The sequence below is a fragment of the Netta rufina genome (assembly GCF_964035555.1).
Source record: "Netta rufina genome assembly, chromosome: 2".
Classification (NCBI taxonomy): Eukaryota; Metazoa; Chordata; class Aves; order Anseriformes; family Anatidae; genus Netta; species Netta rufina.
The window spans coordinates 55586270-55607552 of record NC_140124.1 but is presented as its reverse complement, the minus strand read 5'-3'; the positions used below and the strand labels follow the sequence as shown (position 1 = coordinate 55607552).

Below are 21283 nucleotides of genomic sequence, written 5' to 3'. Positions count from 1 at the left end.
TGGTATGGTTATATATTAGATTATTGTTGGGGAGAGGGAAACAGTGTTTACAAGCCTTCAGTGAAAGGGAAGGTAATACAAGACCTACTGAAGAAGGAACTTCATTTTCATACATGTATATGTCATCCTCTTCTTCCGCTTCTGTAGAGATTTCTGTGCATGGTCTGATTTCTTGAAGCTTAAAAGACTGTGCAGGAGAAACAGGTTTGTGGAAATACACATTTTTCTGCGTTTATTTTTCATGAATCCTATGGCTGCTGACACTGGAAAGAGTTTTGTGAAAGCAAGGGTCTGTTGGACATTTGCTAGCAGAAAGCCAGTGAGGTGGCTGGTACAAATAGTTGTGTTGTTTCCCCACAGCACTTAGGGTACTATTTGCATGGGATATGCACTGCAAAGATAATTGGAAGTTTTGATAGAAATAATGTCCCTGCAATGAGTTATGGAGCTTTAATGATGGCTATTTAGGTCCTGAGATGAGAAGGAAAGTGTCACACCATGTGGTTATGAGGAAATTAATTAACAAATAAATAAATAAAATCACATTCAAGGATTTTCTACTTCTGGGATTTGGAAGTTTCTTGTCAGTCTAGCATGATCTTTATTCACCATCTTTACCATACTTTTAAAATAGTATTTTATATATTATTTAAAATCCAACTTGTGACCCTTATTCATAAGTATAAGCGGGATATTTATCTTTTCTCAGGACCAAGCTGTAACTTTTGCTGTAATTTAGCCTATTATGTCCTATATCTTATTGTTAAATAACACATGGGTGTTTTATGATAGATGAAATCACTTAAGCACTGTTGAGTAATGTGGCGTTTTAAATCACATTTCAATTGAGAGATTACAAATAAGGACTTTCAATGCTTCAAAATTCTTCTGTCAGTCACGGTGTAACCAAACTTCATTCTGCTATAATGTGACAATGAATGGCAGTATTTGAATTTTCTAATGCACAAGTGCTGAAATGTTGAAAAAGCAAGAAACATAATGTTAACCTAAACTACAGTCACAGTAGTGTTTGTTATTCAGTTATCCAATGATATGTTTAAGTTTAAGCAGAAGTTTTCTAATGGGATTCTTAAATTTAAGCACAGCTTATATATTTCATAATAATAAACAAATTATCTAGAATGTGTGGTGAAACATTGAACTGTTACTTGTCCATTCAGGAGACACCTTTTGAAAGCAAAATTAAAAAGACTATTGGTTAGAAATGCAGTTACCCACAACTTTCCAGAGTTCAGATGTAAATAGCCAAAGAAGCTTCTATCAAGAGAGAGCTACATTCTTGAAAATGGAAGTAATTATTTCACAAATATATGTCTTTTTGAATTCTTCACACCAGTCTTTTCAGGAATTGTAGCATTCAGTTTATTGCTGCAGTGATTAGAGAGGGATCTTCAGTGCTCCTTTTCCTGTCTGTCCAAGGACAGGAGCCAGCAGGATCAATTACTCTTGAGAGAACTAAGTTGGATCAGTTAAGGGTATGTTGAGAATTCAAGCACTGAAAAACCGATGGGAGAAAGAAAGGTAAAGTTTTAACAGTAACGGTCAAGGGCTGCATGCCTCTTCTGTCTGTTCAGCTAAGTTATAATGAAAATTCACCTTATTTTTTGGTCAAGATAGTCCAGGAAATGGTTTCTTAAGATTCAAACTAGTACACTGAAAAGCATTGATGACCATTTTTCCTCAAGATATCCTTCCAAATAAACTTTTCAAACTGTGGTACTTTTCTCATTAATTCTAAAAATCATAGCATCATTGCTAAAGAATTCTTTAGAAGAATTAAATAGAAGTAAAGAATTCATTGCTAAAATAAAAGGTCAGGCAGTAGGCTGATTTTTTTTTATATTTTTTTTTTTTGGTGGATATGTTCCAATGATAAGCTAAAATGAACTGAAGGTCACTTTAAGATGCATGCAAGTGAGCTTTCCAGTTTTACAATACCAGGTGATATATAGAATCATTTAATGGTTTGGATTTGAAGAGACCTTTAAAGATCATCAAGTCCACCCCATCTGTCATGGGCATGCACATCTCTCACTAGATCAGTTTGCCCAGAGAGCTGTCCAACTTGCGCTTGAACACTTCCAGGGATGGGGCATCCACAACATCTCTGAGCAACCTGTTCCAGTGTCTCACCACCCTCAAGAGCGTCCTCCTTATATGTGATCTAAATCTACCTTATTTCAGTTTAAACCATTACCCCTTGCCTACAAGGGCACTACAGGCCCTTGTAGAAAGTCCCTTTGCCCATATTTTATTTATAAATACTGTATATATATACATATATATATACTGTAAATTATTTTATCTCCTTTGTTCTTGAATTTAATGTTCCTCAATCTAAATTGTACTCCAATTGCCATCTGTTAGACTAGACATGTAAATGATCCAAGTCTTCCTTTGTATGGCTGTACTGTGTCTCATTATTTATTGTTCCTTCCAGTATATGATGATTTTTAAATTCTTGTTCCTATTAGTACCCATATGCAGTCATTTTCTACATTAGATCTCAAATCTGATTTAAGCTTTTACCATACAGGTACTGTTTTTCACCATAACAATGTTCTATGTTGCTACACTTTTTTTTTTTTTTTAAAGTGATCTATGTTCTGTTTCTTGAGATACTCTTGAAATTAGCTTTTCACAACTGTGTTGTATGTTTTGAAATCATCTTGAATAATTTTGATAAGAACTCTTCTGTTTATCACATCATTAAACCACCTAAGGCTTCCAACAAATCATGTAGGAACAACCATGTGATTTCATTATCACTTCTCTGATAACAGAATATTCTCTGAAAACTTTCATTTGGTCACATCTTTACACTGTATCTTGTAAAGCACCTGAACAATTTATTATATATTTAATTTATATATGATAAACTTATGTTCAGTATCACAGTAAGTTCACAGAATAAGTAAGAGATTTTCCTCTTCATGAACTATCACAACAGTGCATAAACACAAAGAGAAGTGCACAGTTTCATTGTCTCAGATGATAATGTCTGTAAGAATTAAAAAGGAAAATATCCAACCAGTGGATGGTAACTAAATTTAAAAATGTGTTGTTATCTTGATGAAGAAACAGTGAAAAGAAAAAAAAAAAAAAAAGTAAAAGGAGGAAATAACTGAAGCAATAGTTGAAATATGTTTTGGGATTGATTAATTCCACACCTAAATACAATTAATAAACTTACTGACTTTGATTTCAGTAGAGTTTGGTCCATAAGATCATTCTTTGTTTACTCTTTTTGTTTGGTTAGTTATTTCCTCAGGACATTGGATTTTTCTGATCTGAAACCATTTGCTGTATTAGTGAGATGAGAGCAATAGAATTCTTATCACCAGAGTATTTTTATTGCAAAATTGACATTTGCAAATCTCAGGCGAGATTGTCAAAACACTCATTAACTTCAATGGAGCCTTTATTTCCCATTTTTATAAACCAACTGTAACTCCTTTGAACTCTGTAGCTGAATTAGTTTCAAACTGCTACATATATTTTGAAACTTGTGTATATATATATATTCTCCACATAGAAGAGTATATTTATATATATATAGTTATAAAGGAGGGGGGAGAAAAGGGTACCATGTGCTGTAATTTTTTTTTTTTTGACATCATTTGTATACATCAGATTTTCTGTCTACAACATTGCTTCAAAAAAAAAAATGTTTAATGACATTGCTAATGACTGTTGAGGTACCATCCCACACAATTCAACAGAAATTGAAATACCAAGTATGTTCTTATTGGAAAATAAAATTGGAGATCTCATAATATGAGGTGATTACCATTGCAATTTTTATCCTCCCTAGAAGGCAGTCCACTTTAAAATGGTCTGTCTTGTATAGTTTCTTGAGTGATTTGTAGTGTAGCATATTGTAGAGCACATTGCAGTAATCTAATTTGAAGTGACAAATGATAGTAAATGATGATAGTAAAAATCATGATGTCTAGTAAAGAGGCAGCTTTCATAAGGCTGACATGTGGGAAAGAAATGCGTTCTTGAATGTTGATGCAATACAATTGTAAAATGGTAGGTAGAAATCCAAAAGGACCTGCAGGCATCATTTCTTAACAAGTGCAAAGCACCCAGCAGCAGAGGAAGATGGATATAATTTTTATTGCATCTTGAAATTACTTCACCCTGCCTTTGTCATAGGTATTACCTTACACTTATGTTAACTGAGCTTGTGGCTATCACATCCTTCCATGTTATCTGAATGCTAAATATGCACATCTGATTTTAACAAGTTACAGATGTGAGAATTTTCAGCAGTTTAGTACTGGTTATCAGCACAGATCACTTATCCTCAGTCCTCTGCCTACAAGTTCACAAAAAGTCTACTAAACAGAAAGAGACTTGGTACATGATGAGCAATATTTTGGATAAAGAGTAATTAGGCTCCATGATGTTAGTGATCAATAAGACAGTCATCTAGAAGAAATGTCATCAGCTTGAGGATTAGAGCTTCTGAAGTGTTGATGTTGCTTATGACTGACAGACAGAATGGACTCCAAATATCGGAGTGGACTTGCAGTCTTTACTTCTGGATTTGTAAATAATGATGGTCATCAAAGGAATATGACTTATTTGAGATGACCAGGTTTTCTCAAAATTATCTTCTCTGAGACTTCAATCAAGAACCACTGTGTGGGTGAGTATGATGAAAGTCATCATTACCAGATGATATTAATCAAAATTGTCAGCCAAATTTAAGGTCACGAAAGTGTGTCCATTAAAAAAGCCTCTGAGCTTTCACCAGAGACAGAGAGAGGATGGTTTCTGAGAAAGAAGTCTCTTTTCTGATTTCTTGAGTGAAAAAAAAAAGTAAAAATCTTAACACTATAAGCCCATTAATACTTAAAAAGCAGAACCATAATGGTGTTAAATGTATCTGAAGATTAAAGAAAAAAAGAAAACAACAACAAAAAAGTTTATGCTTGTGAAATTTATGGATCATATTTTCTAAAGTTTATTTTCAAATTTTATTTCTAATTAATTAACACTACTAAATCTTACTTGACTTTTCTGCAAGAAGCAAGTTTTCTTGCTTGAGTGAGCACCAATCAAATGAATTAGGAAACACCATTTCATTGCAATGACATATTTACAGTATATATTAATTGTGTTTCACTAAAAAAAAAGCAAAATGGTTCACTAATAAAATAATTCATTAATAATGATTGGTAATGATTCAATAATAAGTAAAATAGATTTTAAATTTCTCTAACCACTAGCTACAGGAAACACTGACCGTCAGTGATACAGAATAGTTGTAAATACTATCGCCAGCATAACAAAATAGGCTAAGTATTAAGTGGGAAAAATCTCTTGCATTAATATTTGATTAGATAATTAGAATAGCTAGTGATTATTGAATCGTTACTAATTACATCATCATGATTAGTTAGTGGGCAGGACTGTAAAAGAGGCATTGCAATGGAATGGTGTTTTGAAAAGAATAAATTATGAATGTCACTTTAATTGCCTTTTGAGGAAATAGGTGGTCATTTCCTTTTTTTTTATGTTATTTTTGGATTAATCTTCATCTCGCTATAATATCTGTCTGTGGGGGAGAAAGTGCTTCAGCACAGAGTAATACATAGACTAATTTAGATGGACTCTTTTTTTTTTCTATATTTGTATCAAATATTTTACCAGTTTGGAGTTAATAAGATTGGTCCTACTAAATAACCTCATACATTCTATTAATAATCTATGATTACTGATACGATTTTTACAAAGCAAAAAACTTTTCCATAGTAATTATTCCTTTACAGCTGGAATGATTTACAGATAATTTTAAAAAAGGAGAATGCATTTTCTAGGAATTGCATGTTAATGACTAAGTGGTCATCTGGGAGCAAATTATCTTTCTGATGACCATTAGCTGTTGTCCTCCAGTGGGAAATCTAGTTTCAATATAATGATTACTGTTAGGGAGCGCCTATGCTTCTGTGTCAATGGGAAGTATCTAGTCTCTTCTACTGAAGGCAAGTCACATCCTCTTGAAATGTGGACAGGTTGAGGCCAAGAGATGGAACAGTGTGGGACAGGTGCTAAGTTTTCAATGCACACATTACTTTTCTTCTTCCCTGTGTTACAAAGATGCTTGTTGCAAAACTGCATTGAATTCTGTTCTCTGCTTAAATCTGTGGTTCAACATTATTTGTAAGGAAAGTGTAAGGGATTCATCCCAAATTACATCACTCACCTCAATGGCAGAACTTCTCTTCTGATACTTCACAAATAAATTATTTTCTGACAAAGAAGCTAAGAAAGTTATCTTTCTAAAAATCCACCTTTTTAGTGTAAATTAATGATAGAATAAAGTAGACTACTCCAACTTTAAATATCACTGAACTTAACTGAAATCTCTGCATAGGATTTACTTTTGGGGAAAAATGAAATGCAGTCAACCTGATTAGCAATGATGCTTTACCTAATTATGATTGTATAATTTATCTTTCACTCAAGTCAGCAGATGAGATAATTCTTGCTTCTCAATGTTATTATGATATCAAAAGGAACTTTATCACTATCCAGCCTACATTCTTAAACTACAACACTACTCAAAAGTCTCTTAGGTTTTATGAGCTAATGACATAATGAGATTGTTCATAAGCATATATTCTACATAATCATTAAGGTTTCTACTATGTACGTTTTTTTGCTCAACTGCTATGTCTTATCTCAAAGTTCTGTGGTTATGTATGAGTTTCAAATTTAAGGCAAAGCCCAGCTCCTACACTGGCTGTCTAAACTACTTTTTAATCACTACTTTTTAGACACTACTTTTTAGGCAATTTTGACCAGCCTCAAAGAAAATACTACACAATGGACTAAGGTGCAGGAATACGTTGTCATTGAAACCCAGAAAATGGTGACTGTCCCATGCAGTATCACAGAAAACAAACAACCAAAACTCCCCTAATTTGGTTTAAATTGCTCTTATGCCCTTCTCTGTAAAGTTATTGCATATTTTTTTGAAATTTAAAACATACTTGGATAGCTTTTAAACATTAACTTTTAATTTCCTTTGTTTGTAATGGCTATGATAAAGATGTTACAGTAGTACTATAATTATCCTTAGATTATTAATAACCATTCTCAACATTAGCTCATTTTAATATAGTTTTATTAATTTGAATTTTAAAGGTCATAAACACAGAATGTTTTACAGATGATGGCTCTTAGCATTATAATTGGTATGTGACCTCTGTTCTTTAAAGGTGTGTTTCACTGTACAGAAGTCATATACACAGCTCTTCAGCTTCTTATACTGTCCTGAAAATTGTCTCTAAACACTTGTGGTTAGAAATAGCTATAAGTTATGCTTTCTTAAAATAATTGCCAGTATATTAGGGGAATATTCATACCAATAATTTCCAGGAGTATATATCAAATTACAGTTAACTAGGATACATTTTTCACCTCCAAATGAGATTCCTTATATGAGATTTCTGTATATTATTGACATAAAATATGCTTTTCTTTTAGATTTTGATATGTTAACTTTGATTACCACATCCTGTTCTCAGCTACATGAGAGCAATTCTATAAATCATGATAATACAAGTACTTAAGGTAGTATGAACTATTTGCATTACCATTTTTGTAACTAAAGTTGGCTGTAGTTCTCAAGCAGATTACTGACTGAATGGTACTGAAGAATGGTGTCAACTAACAAGCAGTTTCTGAAAAATTGGAACAACGAAAGAAGATGGTATTATTTTCAAACTATAAATATCTAGCTGATTTCCTTGGGAAATATTATCACATTAACATATAAGACTAAGTCTAAAAAGGAAAAAAAAAATGTTCTAGCTGTGCAGTGCTAGTTTTCTCCCTTTCTACTTAAAAGCAACCTAGATCCATCCATGAGTATGTTTCCGTATTCCTTTATACAGCGTCCACAGTAAAGCCTGAAATTCCCTCAGTGTGAGGGGAAGTGTCAGGGCTACATTGTCTGGAATCTAGTATCTTGAAAAGAGCTCCCTTCACAAATGTGAGGCCCAGTTCAACTCTTATTGCTAATGCTGTTCCTATGGCTTTCTAATGGCTAGTCTAGGGGTCTTTCCTGGCTCAGAAATCCAAGGTGAGATTCTAAATGGCCTTTCTAACATGTTAGAACTCTTAAATGTGCAGCACTTTCTGCCAAAAAATGAGACATTGCTGTCAAAGAATGTATAATCTATATCACTCCTTTTTCAAAAACAAATTTTCAGTAAACTTCCATCCCAGGCTTTTGACCAAATTCTCATGTGGTCTCTATATAACATGGTAGGTGAATTGCTAATTTTTTGTTTCTCCTTGGAACACAGCTTGGTTAAAAAAGTGGGAGACATTATTCATGTGTTCATTGATAAACTACACTGTTTTCAGTATTAAAAATTAAAAGATGTAATCACATTAGAATCTGGTATGTCCCTAACGTGTACTACAAAGCAGTATTTCAATCTAGCCCATAGAAACTTCCCATGCATAGTGAATTTTCCTCACAGAGAAAGCTTAAATCTTTAAAGCATCAGCCTTGTGTCATTCTAATTGATTTTTGAACAAAGTTAATCCTTATTATTTCCATAAGTCACTATTATCATCAGTTGTTTAGGAAGCTTCTTCACAGAATACAGTACATAGTATTACAGTATATACTCATTTTTAAAAAGGGTAAAAAGGAGGACCTGTGGAACTACAGACAAATCATCCTTACCTCTGTGTCAGGTAAGAACATGGAGCAGATCCTCCCAGAAACCATGTTAAGGCATATGGAAGGCAGGGAGGTGTCCTTAGCCAGTTTGTGGATGACACCAAGCTGAGTGATGTAGTTGACACTCTAGAGGGAAGGGATGCCACACAGAGGGACCTGGACAAGTTTGAAAGGTGGGCCCACATGAACCTCATGAAATTCAACAAGGCCAAGTGCAAGGTGCTGCACTGGGGCAATCCCCAACATCAATACAGACTGGGGAATATATGGGTTGAGAGTGGCCATGAGGAGAAAGACTTGGATAAAAAATTAAACATGAACTGACTATGTGTGCTTGCAACCCAGAATGTCAATTGTATCCTAGGCTGCATCAAAAGAACTGTGGCCAGCATGTTGAGGGAGGTGATTTTTCCCCTCTACTCCACTGTTGTAAGACCCCACCTCAAGTACTGCATGCAGCTCTTGGGCTCCCAGCAGAAGGACTGGAGCACCTCTCCTATGGAGAAAGTCTGAGAGAGATGCCATTGTTTAGCCTGGAGAAGAGAAGGTTCGAGGGAGATGATATTGCAGCCTTTCCTGCTTAAAGGGCCCATATAAGAAAGATGGAAAGAGACTTTCTACAAGGGCCTGCAGTGATAAGACAAGGGGTAATGGTTTAAACTGAAATAAGGTAGATTTAGATCACATATAAGGAGGACGCTCTTGAGGGTGGTGAGACACTGGAACAGGTTGCTCAGAGATGTTGTGGATGCCCCATCCCTGGAAGTGTTCAAGCGCAAGTTGGACAGCTCTCTGGGCAAACTGATCTAGTGAGAGATATGCCTGTCCAAAGCAGATGGGGTGGACTAGATGACCTTTAAAGGCCTCTTCCAAACCAAATCATCCTATGATTCTACATCGGTTATCAAGACTACAATGGTAATCAGCATTTCATCCTTTCAGCAGTTTGTCATTGTTGGAGCTATGCTCTCATATGATGACTTAACATGCAATGGACTTCTTCCCTGCTGCCCACTCAAAACCATCTTACAGAACACTTTAAACTTTTATCAAAGGCCAAGATTTATTTTAATTCGGTTCAACTGTCTTTATTTTACCAATTCTTGTCTTGTCTTTTTCCACTCTCTATTTCAGAGGATAAAGTATGGACAACTGTCTATCATGATCTGCAACCGCAGACTTCTGTGGTAGGCAACAGCTTGGAAAAATTATCTGTACTGCAGCTCAACTACAGTGCAACGATGGACCAGATTTCTGCCATTACCAGTAGTGCTGAATACTGTGAGCAGTTTATCTCATATTCTTGCAAGATGTCCCGGCTGCTTAATACACCAGGTAGGCTGAGAATGGGTTATCTGTTAAATGCAGTGTCAAAGACACTGAACAAATCATCAGAGATTGCTGCTAGACCAGTCCACTCAGTGAGAGCATATCTTTGTTGTCCTTCATTACACACCTCACACAGAGGTAAATAATTGAAAACACAGAATAAATTATCTTGTTTAGAAAGTTTGCCTTTTTTCTTACTACTGTTTTTTTTTTTTTTTTTTTTTTTTTCACATCACAATTCTGCATGTTCTCTCAGATTGGTTCCTTCTTAAACCTCCCATTTTTGGTAAACAGGGTGGGTTTGGAAGTTTAATCATTGGAGATATTGAAATATTGCTTTGACCTTTGTCCTGCATTTTGGTCGTCTGTCTTCATATGCTACTGTCATTGAAGGAACTGGATGAATAAGTATTGGAATTTTCCAACTAATATCTCTGAAACAGTTTTCTTAAACGTGGAGTATTTTTAGTGATAATTAAAATTATTTGTGCGCCTTACACACTGGTATGGTCAGTAATGTGGTTGTGTCAGAAATACAATATGCCAGGTTAGAGTCATTATAAGTTTTTCATTTTGATCTGTAGCTTTACTGGAAAAGAACAGTCCTAGTAATGCTATATGTACCTTCTCAACAACTCTTACCTATAACTGATAAAACTATTACTGGTTGCAGAATTAGTAAAACAGCATATAAAGAAGGAATTATTTTTAGAAACTATTAATATGCACCTAGTACTGTATCTATGCTCTAATTGTGTATGATAGCATTTGATGTTAAGTAAATCTCTAATGGCAATTCATGAAGACTGGGTTCTATGTGGAAACACAAAATATTTTTTGTGATTGTGAAATAAGTACATTGTGATATAAGCAGTTCAATGTGTTTCAGATGAAGCTAATGGCTTACAGTGTTATACATTAAGCTCCTTCCTCTCATGAATTTATTTTGGCATATTTTCTTTTGGTGGTATAGATAAGGATTCATTTGGCATGCACGCGTGTCTTATCACAATTTCCATAAGCGTTTCCTTAGTTAATAGATACTGTAATGCTTGTTACTCCTCTCCTTCCTCCCTGCTGTTTTTGAAATATTTCTAATGCATGGTTTGTCTCTGTTGCTATTATTTTGCTTAATTTAGCATAGCAAAGAGACTCTGCAAAGTGGGAAATAATTTCCTCTTTCTTGGGACTTAATGTATAGGAGATTCTGAATCATGTTCATAATTAGAAGTACTGTGATTAGATTCTGCCAGTGCTATTTGCACATGCTTCAAAAGTGTAGCGTATGGATATATTTTTGGGCAGGTAATTAGAAGGTAAGTTTACTTGAGGACTTGAGCTACAGATAATGTACATAGAAACTCATGGTTTACACAGAGTACAGTGTTAGATTTTCTTCCGTTGAATGAATAGGACTATTGTTTCAGGACCAAATTATATTTGTTAGTATATGCTTATATTGTAGTAAAAGAAATATATACTGTAATTGCAGTTGTTTCCAGCTGCTTTCAAATTTAAAGCAATTAAGCAGCACACAAATTTATTTTAGGAACAGTTAAAAAAAAAAAAAAAAAAAAGGAATAATCAATTCCATATATGTACATTTTTTAATTTCTCAGAAATGGGTGTATATTGGGTGTATTTTGCGGATACCTCTTTCTCCATGTTTTCACCTTTTGTATGGAAAGGGAAATTAAACTCTTTATAAAATGGTTTCTTGGTCTGGAAAGTGAGTTTCTGGAGGTATTTTACAAAGTGTTTGTTGTTGTTATTTGTTTGTTTCCTGTGAGTGGAAGAAAGAAACAATAAAGACAGATAACTTTAACCTAAATAGTAGCAACTAATCACACTGTAGTGTTTGCATAACACCTCTAATGTTTTTTACACATAGCACAGCAGTGATTTGTATGTTAGTGAGGGAGAGGCCAACACATTTTCTTTCTTTACTATGTTTTGTATTCTTGGCTGTTGTCTATGACATCTAAGCTAAGGAACTAGTTTTTCATATCCTTTTTTTTTGTTTGTTTGTTTGTTTTCCCCCCTTGGAGAGAACAGCTCCAAGTACTTACATAGCTTCTTCCACTACAGAGCTTTCTGTATAAATCATTCCAGTATTGTACCCGCTCCCCCCCCCAAAAAAAAAAATAATATAAATAAATAAACAAAACAAAACAGGAAATAAAATGACATTTTGTATTCCTCAGAAAGTGGAATTCAGACTATTTTGAAACCAGTGGTAAAATCTCTACAGACTTCATAGGATCAGGACACCATTTGTGGCCTTGATCATAGATACTTTTCTAAGTCAGAACTCTCCCTTTACACTTTTCATACATTTCAGTAACCATTTAGAATACACTAGTCCTTTTGTTTTAAATTGCATCAAAGAGAACAGAAAACTGAGAAGAGAGTGCAGCAGCTCAACTTTTTCACTTTTTTGCCTCTTGGGTATCACATCAATTATGTGATAAAAACATGATCCTTTCTCAGGCAGAAACTGCTCGGTTAACATAATTTAAACACAGTCAGGACTGAAGCAGTTTGTTGATCCATTAATGACAAGTAATTAACTAAACACTAGTGAACTAAGGCTTTTGCTTCCTTAGTTATGCATTTCCTGTCAAGGTCGTTGAAGTATATACAATGGCAGTAATACATGTTTTGCTGCTAATAATAGCTTAAATAGTTTTGTTGTTTTGTTTTAATTTTTTTTTGATTACTTATTAATGCACTGGAAACTGCATTGAAGGTCTATATTTGAGGAAAGCTTTCCTATTTATAAACATATTTTGTTGGGGGATGTGTGGCTGCAGGCATAGAGGTCCAAGAATTCTCATTTATCAGTTGCTTTGAGAGCAACACATTTTGCTCTCATTCTGTACAAACTAAAAATTGTCAGTATTTGGAGTCTCTATTTCTTGGAGTCTGTGTCTTTTAGTCTTAATCATGTACTTTCATGAAGCCAAATGACACAGACATTGCACAGAATAAATCACTGAAAGCATTGGGAGTGATTTTACATGTCACAATGCCATTGCCTTTCCACTTAGGCAAAGGAAAGCCATATATTTCATGTAAATTCAGAAGAAAATTCAGAGATTTCATGAGAGACTTCTGAAAACATACCTGAAAACAGGTGTCTCATAAAATCATAGGATAATTCAGGTTGGAAGGGACTGATGGAGGTCATCAAGTTCAATTTTCTGCTCAAAGCAGAATGAAAGTGCTTGCCTAGCAGTAAATAAAGACTGTCAGGAATTTGTTCTTCTTCCTTACTTTTTGTTTGGTTTCACTTGGTTTGGTTTTGATCTTTCAGCCTAATATCTTTTAAATTATATGCAGACCTAGGGGTCTACTTCAAAATCTTAACAAAAGATCACCAGAAAAAAAATCAATCAAGACAGCTTGGTAACTTTCTTAAGAAAGCACAAAACCAGACAACTCTGCTGAAAATGCACCATTTTCTTATCACAGGAAACTATATAATTATAGGTGTATTGTAAACTTCTGGGAAAGACATTTTCAAATGGGGAACCTATAGTGGACACAGTTGTCTCATAGACTTTATGTCAATTAACTAAGTATCGAAGAGATCTCTGTTCAGTTCTTGACTGATGGAGATTTTCTCTGTAACTTTAAGATTTTTTTTTTTTCATTTCAGTCAACATTAGGCTGATGTATCTTATTCTCTGTATTGTTTATTTAGATGTGTTTTTTTTTTTTTTAATACAGCAATTGCTTTGTGAATATACAGTTATTAGCACAATAAAGGCTTGATCTTGGCAATACAAGTAACTATTACTGTTAATATATGAATAAAATGATAAACCCATGGACCATAATTCCAACTTAATAACAGTATGCATGTATATGTAAATTTTGAAGAAAAAAAAAAAAAAAAAAAAACAAAACAAACAACAACTCCAGACTGTTTTGCTCCTTTAAATTTACATTTCTCATATCCTCATTTATTCGTTACCTTGGAAACTTTCCTTTTTGAGTAGAAAATGATATGTTTAGTACTGAAGACAAGCTAGCTGTTTTCTGAGTTCTCAATGCCCATACACATTCCAGTTGGTATGAGAGGTAACAGGACATTTCCTTCATTTCCAAACTGGAACTTGGATATAGAAGGAAGTTCTTTTGTGCCCACTGGTTAAAGAGAATGAAAGAAGCAAAGAAGGGTATAGAATCACAGTGCTTTTAGAGGAAAAACATCTTTTTATTTGCTATAAGAAGGAAAATTATATACAAGATAGTGAAATAATATGTTGATAGACTGCAGAATACTAGTTAATAAAATTATATATTTTCACGCACTGTTGTCATTAGACTTTGAGATAACACCTGCTTGCTACTTCCTTGGTATTAAACTGTCCATGGGACACTGATCTCAGCCCCTGAAATAGGGAGGGAACAGCATGCTGGTTCTGCCATTCTTTGCTTCCCCCTGGGAATGACAACCTGAAGGGAAGAGGGCTGCTGTGTTCACAGTCTTTGAGTCTGTCATTTCCCAGAACTGTAGGAGCTGTAACAAATAATCAGAGTGTGGGAGCTAAAAGCACAGATATACAGAACAAGATCTGTTCGTGTTGTGTACCAATTTATATTGCTATTCACTAAGCAAGAAAAAAAAAAAAAAAGTGAAGCCTGTGGGCAGCATATGAAAAGCATAAAGCAGAGTTACTACAGCACATGAATTACTGCTTTATGCCTGTTTTCTTTGGAGTAAATAAGACAGCAGCTTCATGAATTCAGGAGTTTAGCAGGTGGAACAGAGAACTTAATTTGTTCAGTTGTTTTAGTTACAATAAGCTAGTTGAAATACCAGTAATAAACAAAATTTATAGGTAGACTGAAATAAAAACAAAGTTAAAAGTTGAAGTATGGTATTTTTATTAAGTAGCCATCCAAATCAGAACTTAGTATCTAAATTTCCGCATCTCTAGACATTAACTGAAGTAGAGTGGTAGTTGCAGTTGTAATACCTGTTTAACAAGAGTTTCTCAAAAATAGTCTGCAGGACTGCAGAACTCTTCTTCTCTTAGTGATGAGTGGAAGCTGCTCCAAATGTAGCTCAGACGTTAGCACGTAATTTTTACTGCTCTTTCACAAAACATGCTTGTAAACTTTCACATCCAGATTTAAGAAATTTACTGATTGTTCCCTTCCTCTCTATTACTATTCTAGAATATCACCTGCTAGTGATTTTTTCAAGCACAAGAGTGGCAGAAGCAATGTCCTTGCCCATCACTTTGGTTTACACACTCGTGTTGTAAGCATGAGTGGAAACAAACAACTTTTGGAGGCTACATTTTTCTTTGTTGTTTGTCAAAAGTAATAGTAGCTCATTATAGCCCTGAAAATATTAGAAATCCTTTATGGGAAGCATAACTGTAGTGCTCTAAGACTTAGTTTGTTTACCACATCTTTTTAAGAAAAGGTGTTGTATCTGAATTTTAAATTTAACTCTGTAATTGTAACAGAATGTTCCAAAATGTTTTTTTTTTTTTTTTTTTTTTTTTTTTCTTAAATTCACTCTCTCTCTAAATGTGTTCTGCCTACTACAGAAGAAGATTCACTACCTTTAGTTCTTAAAAGACAGACAGAAGAACCTGTCCTCTGGAAAGAGTCAAAGAGTCCTCTGGACTTGTTCTAACAGGTCCACATTTTTCTTGTGCTGGGGGCCCCAAACATGGATGCAGTACTCCACGTGTGGCCTCACAATGTCAGAGCAGAGGGGCACAATCATCTCCCTCCACCTGCTGGTCACTCCTCTGTTGATGCAGCCCAGGATGCAGTTGGCCTTCTGGGATGAAAGCATGTAGTGCTGGCTCATGTTGAACTTTTCATCCACCAGAATCCCCAAGTCTCTCTCTGCAGGGCTGCTCTCAATGAGTTCTTCTCCCAGTCTGTACTCATGTCTGGGATTGCTCTGACCTAGGTGTAGCACCTTGTACTTGGACTTGTTGAATCTCATGTGGTTCACACGGGTCCACTTCTCTAGATAGTTCAGGTCTCTTTAAATGTCATCCCTTCCTTCTGTTGTATCAACTGCATCACTCAGCTTAATGTCATATTTAAATTTGCTGAGTACTCAATCCCGTTGTCTGTGTCATTGATAAAGATACTGAAAAGCATTGGTCCCAAGACAGACCCCTGAGGGACACTGCTCATCATCCATCTCCACCTGGACATAGAACCATTGACCACCACTCTCTGGGTGTGGCCATTGAAGTAATTCCTTATCCACCAGATGGTCCACCCTTCATATCTGGAATTGTATTAAAGGCCTTACAGGAGTCCAAGTAGATGACATCAGTTGGTCTTCCCTTCTCAACTGATGCAGTTGAGATGCAGGCAGCCACCAGATTGGTCATGCACAATTTGTCTTTGGTGAAGCCATGCTGGCTGTCCCATATCCCCTCCTTGTCCTGTATGTGCCTTGACATTGCCTCCAGGAGGATCTATTCCATAATCTTGCTAGGCACAGAGGGGAGGCTCACTGGTCTATAGTTCCCTGGGTCCTCCTTTCTATTCTTTTTAAAAATGGGAATATTTCCCTTTTTCCAGTCACTGGGGACTTTGCCTCACTGCCATGATTTTTTTAATACGATGGAGAGTGGTTTGATGACTACATCAACCAATTCCCTCAGGACCCTGGGATGCATGTCATCAGGCCCCATAGACTTGTCATTGTTAAGGTGTGTCAGGAGATCCCAAACTTGCTCTTCATTTACAGTGGGAGGGACTCTGATCTCCCAGCCCCTGCATGGAGGTTTAAGGACTCAAGAGATGTGGGAAGCCTGACCAGTAGTGAAGACCAAGACAAAGAAGTTGTTAAGTACCTCAGCCTTCACCACATCTGTTGTTACCAGTTCTCCATCTTCATTTGTCAGAGGGAATATGCTCTGCTTAGTGATGACACTCATTTCTTGAGGCTGTACCTTTTACTGAAGGTTATATCTAGGGTTTCCTAAATTATAACCTGGGCTTTCCCAGCTGACTGTCTGGGGCATTGAGCTTTCTCTTCTATATTATGTTGTACACTTAGAAAGCCTTTCTGCCACTCAGGAGTCTCTTTAAATGTCTCTTTTGGTCTCTTTTAGTTATTGACTGGAAGTACTGGAACCATCTTGTTAAATCATCTTGTTAAAACTACTTTCTGTTATTAGTAATGTTATCAGATCCCACCCCCTATATTATACATGTTTTTCATAACAAGTCCATTAGATAAATCCCTGGAACACAGAAGAATGTGTAAAAATTGAATATGGATATGGCATGATTATTAACATCTGTTTGGCAGTTTGTGGTATGAAAAGCCTGAAACACATCTAATTCCAGGAACATTGTTTTTTTCACTACATTTTTTATGTATGCTTTATATTATTCATCAAATCAGTCTACTTAAATGCTTTTTAGACTTCTCTCAAAATGAGTGCCTGAAACAGTTTTCCCTTTTCATCTTGTGAATAATACGGCATATATTTTCCCTAGTTTTTCTCATTTTGTTTATAATATAGCCAATTCTTTCCATGAATTCCCTTCAGTGATTTCATACTCTGTCTGCATGCATTTGATAATGTTAAAACAGTGTCTTGCTTAGACCAGACAATGTTGCCCAAGTGTGTATGAGGAGGGAGTTTCACTACAGGGAGTATGCAAAATTTATGACATATTTTAAATTCAGCTTAGCATAACATCCTTGCCACTATTTGGGTAATGAGAGTGCATTGTCCCTTTGAACTTTTGTGCCTTTATGTGTTTATGACTGTAGCCATGGGTATCTCTAGATTTGCACAAGTAAATCTATATGCATATGAGAATTTATATAAAAGGAGATGGTCTCCAGACAATGGTAACTTCTTAGAAGGAATACTGCAGCATGATCCTTTTTGATGCATCTTTTGAAATGATTTGTTATATGAGATCTCTTTAATGTGAGAAGGTGAATAAAAGTAATCTCTGTTTTTCTGTAAGCTAGAAATTTTAATGAAAAGACATTTGGAAAATGACTCACAATATGCCTTTGATTCTTGGAATAAGGAGTGGGAAAGGTATTTCACTTGATTAATAGGAATAGGAATAAAAATCAATAGCCATGTTTTCTGGAAAAAAATGGATCTGCAGATTAAAAAATAAAAGAAAAAAGGGATGCTTACTGCATCTACTGGTGGAAATTAAACTTTGAACCTGAACATTTATTGGCATATGCAATGATGAAAACAGAGCCTCTAGCAAGATGCAGAAGATTGAAATGCACTCCAGCATTTCAGAAGCAGCAGCTAAAGATTTGGAATCAGCTTTCAACTTAGCTGAAAGAGCATAATGAGTTTCAGAAAGTGGCAGCTGGTAAATACATGCTGCTATCTCAGTTGTACTAGAACAGACCCACTATAGTAGTTTTTAATGGAACACTACTCCCATACTGCGTTGCAAAAATAGCTGGAATGCTTTGGTAGTCAGCATAGACTCTATAAAGCAAACCTAAGCTCCACAACCAATACTGGGGTTTTACTTGCAGCTTGTTAAGATCCTGTGCATTGCAACAATTGTTAAGACAATGATGATCATCACGCTTTGTTTAAACTGCAGATATGCAATAGATACTTGTAACTTATAACATTGATCCTACTAACTCATAAATTCAAGACTTATTTTGTATCTGTCGAGTTATTTCTAAAGTGTTGTATCTACCATAGCTCTTACATAAATGAATAGCTGTAATGAATCTGTTGTATCACACTTGAATCCACAAAAATGTCCACAAAAATGTGTGTATTTTGGAACATGCCATACTATTTAACAAATTATTTTCTCCCATCACCTTAAGAAACAGTAATTCTGATTTCTGCTAACATCAGACAATCTCAAAATTTCTTTTTATCTTTTTTTCTCTTTCCTCTTTACTCATTCTTCTTTGATGTTTTATTGTATGTGAACCTCTGATATTTGTAACTTAATCCAATTTCATATACACTTTTATAAAATCTAAATAGCATTTACAGTGGTGTTGCTCTTGAATGACACAGAAATAACAGATCAAAGATTCTTTTCTTTTTAATCATCCATTCCCTATGGCATGGACTATGCTTTCATAGTTTCTTGCAAAGCCCTGTGTCGAGTAGCAAGGCTACTTGAAAGAGATACTGCACCAATTTCTTTTCTGGAAAATCTGAAATTACAAGCAGCTCCCCCCCAAAAAAAATATCAGGCATACTAGATAATTAATCTGTGCCACTAAGCCTTTTTTCACCCACAGATCCAAAAATACCTTAACAAAATCTTCAAATGTTTGGAGATTTGGAAGTAATGAGAGTTTTGTTTTGTTTGGGTTAGGGATTTCACTTCTGTATGTTTAAGGATTTATGTGCTGTGTCTTTGAATGTAACAGTCTTGATGAATTGAGAGGATTGCTGGCCACAATTTAATGATCAAAGCAGATCAACATTTAGCATGCTAAGCACACACTGAACAAAAATCTTAACTCTTGTTCTGATTAGTACTTCACCTTAATCTGTGGCCTGATGGCTAACTCCATTGTTCAAAATCATGTTCAAGTATAAGATATGTGTAACACCAGCAAGACATTGCTAACAAAGAAAAAATAAAGAAAAATGAGTAGAAGAGTGGAAATCATCTAAAGGCCAAATTAGATCTTTCCTCCGATGAAGCTAACATTTTACCCACAGAATATTTTATCAACATACAGTTGATTCATTATTAAAGTAGAGCAACTTATTCACATATACTTCACTGAAAAGTGCACAGGTAATTATCTGTTTATATGGAGCATCCCAATGTCAGTGCCTAATTTTCTTTGGACTAGCGTGCAGACTTCTTATTCTACCGTAACATTTGGTCAAAAGACAGACAATTATGTCAGATCACTTGGCGTATAGTGTGGCTCTGTAGGCTGACTGTTAGAAGCATTGTATATAGATTCCTGTGAACACAAGAAAAGTAATAAGCAATTCCTAAATTTATATTACTACTGCTATCAAGACTTCATTTTTATTCAAATAGTACAACTAAGTAACTAATGCTTAGAGAAAGAGAAAAAAGGATTGATTATTTCTTGAAGGTCATGCTAACTTTGCTAGTCCTTTTATTATATGCCTTATCATCAGGAATTCACATATTTTAAGAGCAAACACGCACATAAACAGACAACAACAACAATAACAAAACCCTGTCAATTCAATCTATTAAAGGATTCTTTTTCATAGAATCATAGAATCATAGAATATCCTGAGTTGGAAGGGACCCTTAAGGATCATCAAGTCCAACTCTTGACACCGCGCAGGTCTACCCAAAAGTTCAGACCATGTGACTAAGTGCACAGTCCAATCTCTTCTTAAATTCAGACAGGCTCGGTGCAGTGACCACTTCCCTGGGGAGCCTGTTCCAGTGTGCAACCACCCTCTCTGTGAAGAACCCCCTCCTGATGTCAAGCCTAAATTTCCCCTGCCTCAGCTTAACCCCGTTCCCGCGGGTCCCGTCACTGGTGTTAATAGAGAAAAGGTCTCCTGCCTCTCGACACCCCCTTACGAGGAAGTTGTAGACTGTGATGAGGTCTCCCCTCAGCCTCCTCTTCTCCAGGCTGAACAGGCCCAGTGACCTCAGCTGTTCTTCGTATGTCTTCCCCTTCAGGCCTTTCACCATCTTCGTAGCCCTCCTCTGGACACTCTGCAACAGTTTCATGTCCTTTTTATACTGTGGTGCCCAGAACTGCACACAGTACTCGAGGTGAGGCCGCACCAGCGCAGAGCAGAGCGGGACAATCACCTCCCTTGACCTACTAGCGATGCCGTGCTTGATGCACCCCAGGACACGGTTGGCCCTCCTGGCTGCCAGGGCACACTGCTGGCTCATATTCAACTTGCTGTCTACCATGACCCCCAGATCCCTCTCTTCTAGGCTGCTCTCCAGTGTCTCATCGCCCAGTCTGTACGTGCAGCCAGGGTTTCCCCGTCCCAGGTGCAGGACCCGGCACTTGCTCTTATTGAACTTCATGCGGTTGGTGATCGCCCAGCTCTCCAACCTATCCAGATCCCTCTGCAAGGCCTTTCCACCCTCATCAGAGTCCACAGCTCCTCCAAGTTTGGTGTCATCAGCAAACTTGCTCAAAATACCTTCTATTCCTACATCCAGATCGTTTATAAAAATATTGAAAAGTACCAGCCCTAAAATGGAGCCTTGAGGGACCCCACTGGT

At 35.9% G+C, this 21283-nt stretch overlaps 1 protein-coding gene across 1 annotated transcript in view; it reads left to right on the top strand.

Annotated features, from left to right (window-relative positions):
• CNTNAP2 (contactin associated protein 2) overlaps nt 1–21283 on the top strand; it is a gene marked incomplete at both ends in the record, with an annotated part of 1150499 nt that overhangs the window by 812349 nt on the left and 316867 nt on the right. The window contains one exon of the mRNA XM_084306678.1: nt 9869–10069. Within this exon, the coding sequence (XP_084162804.1) occupies nt 9869–10069 (201 nt within the window). The remainder of the gene's footprint in view (nt 1–9868; nt 10070–21283) is intronic.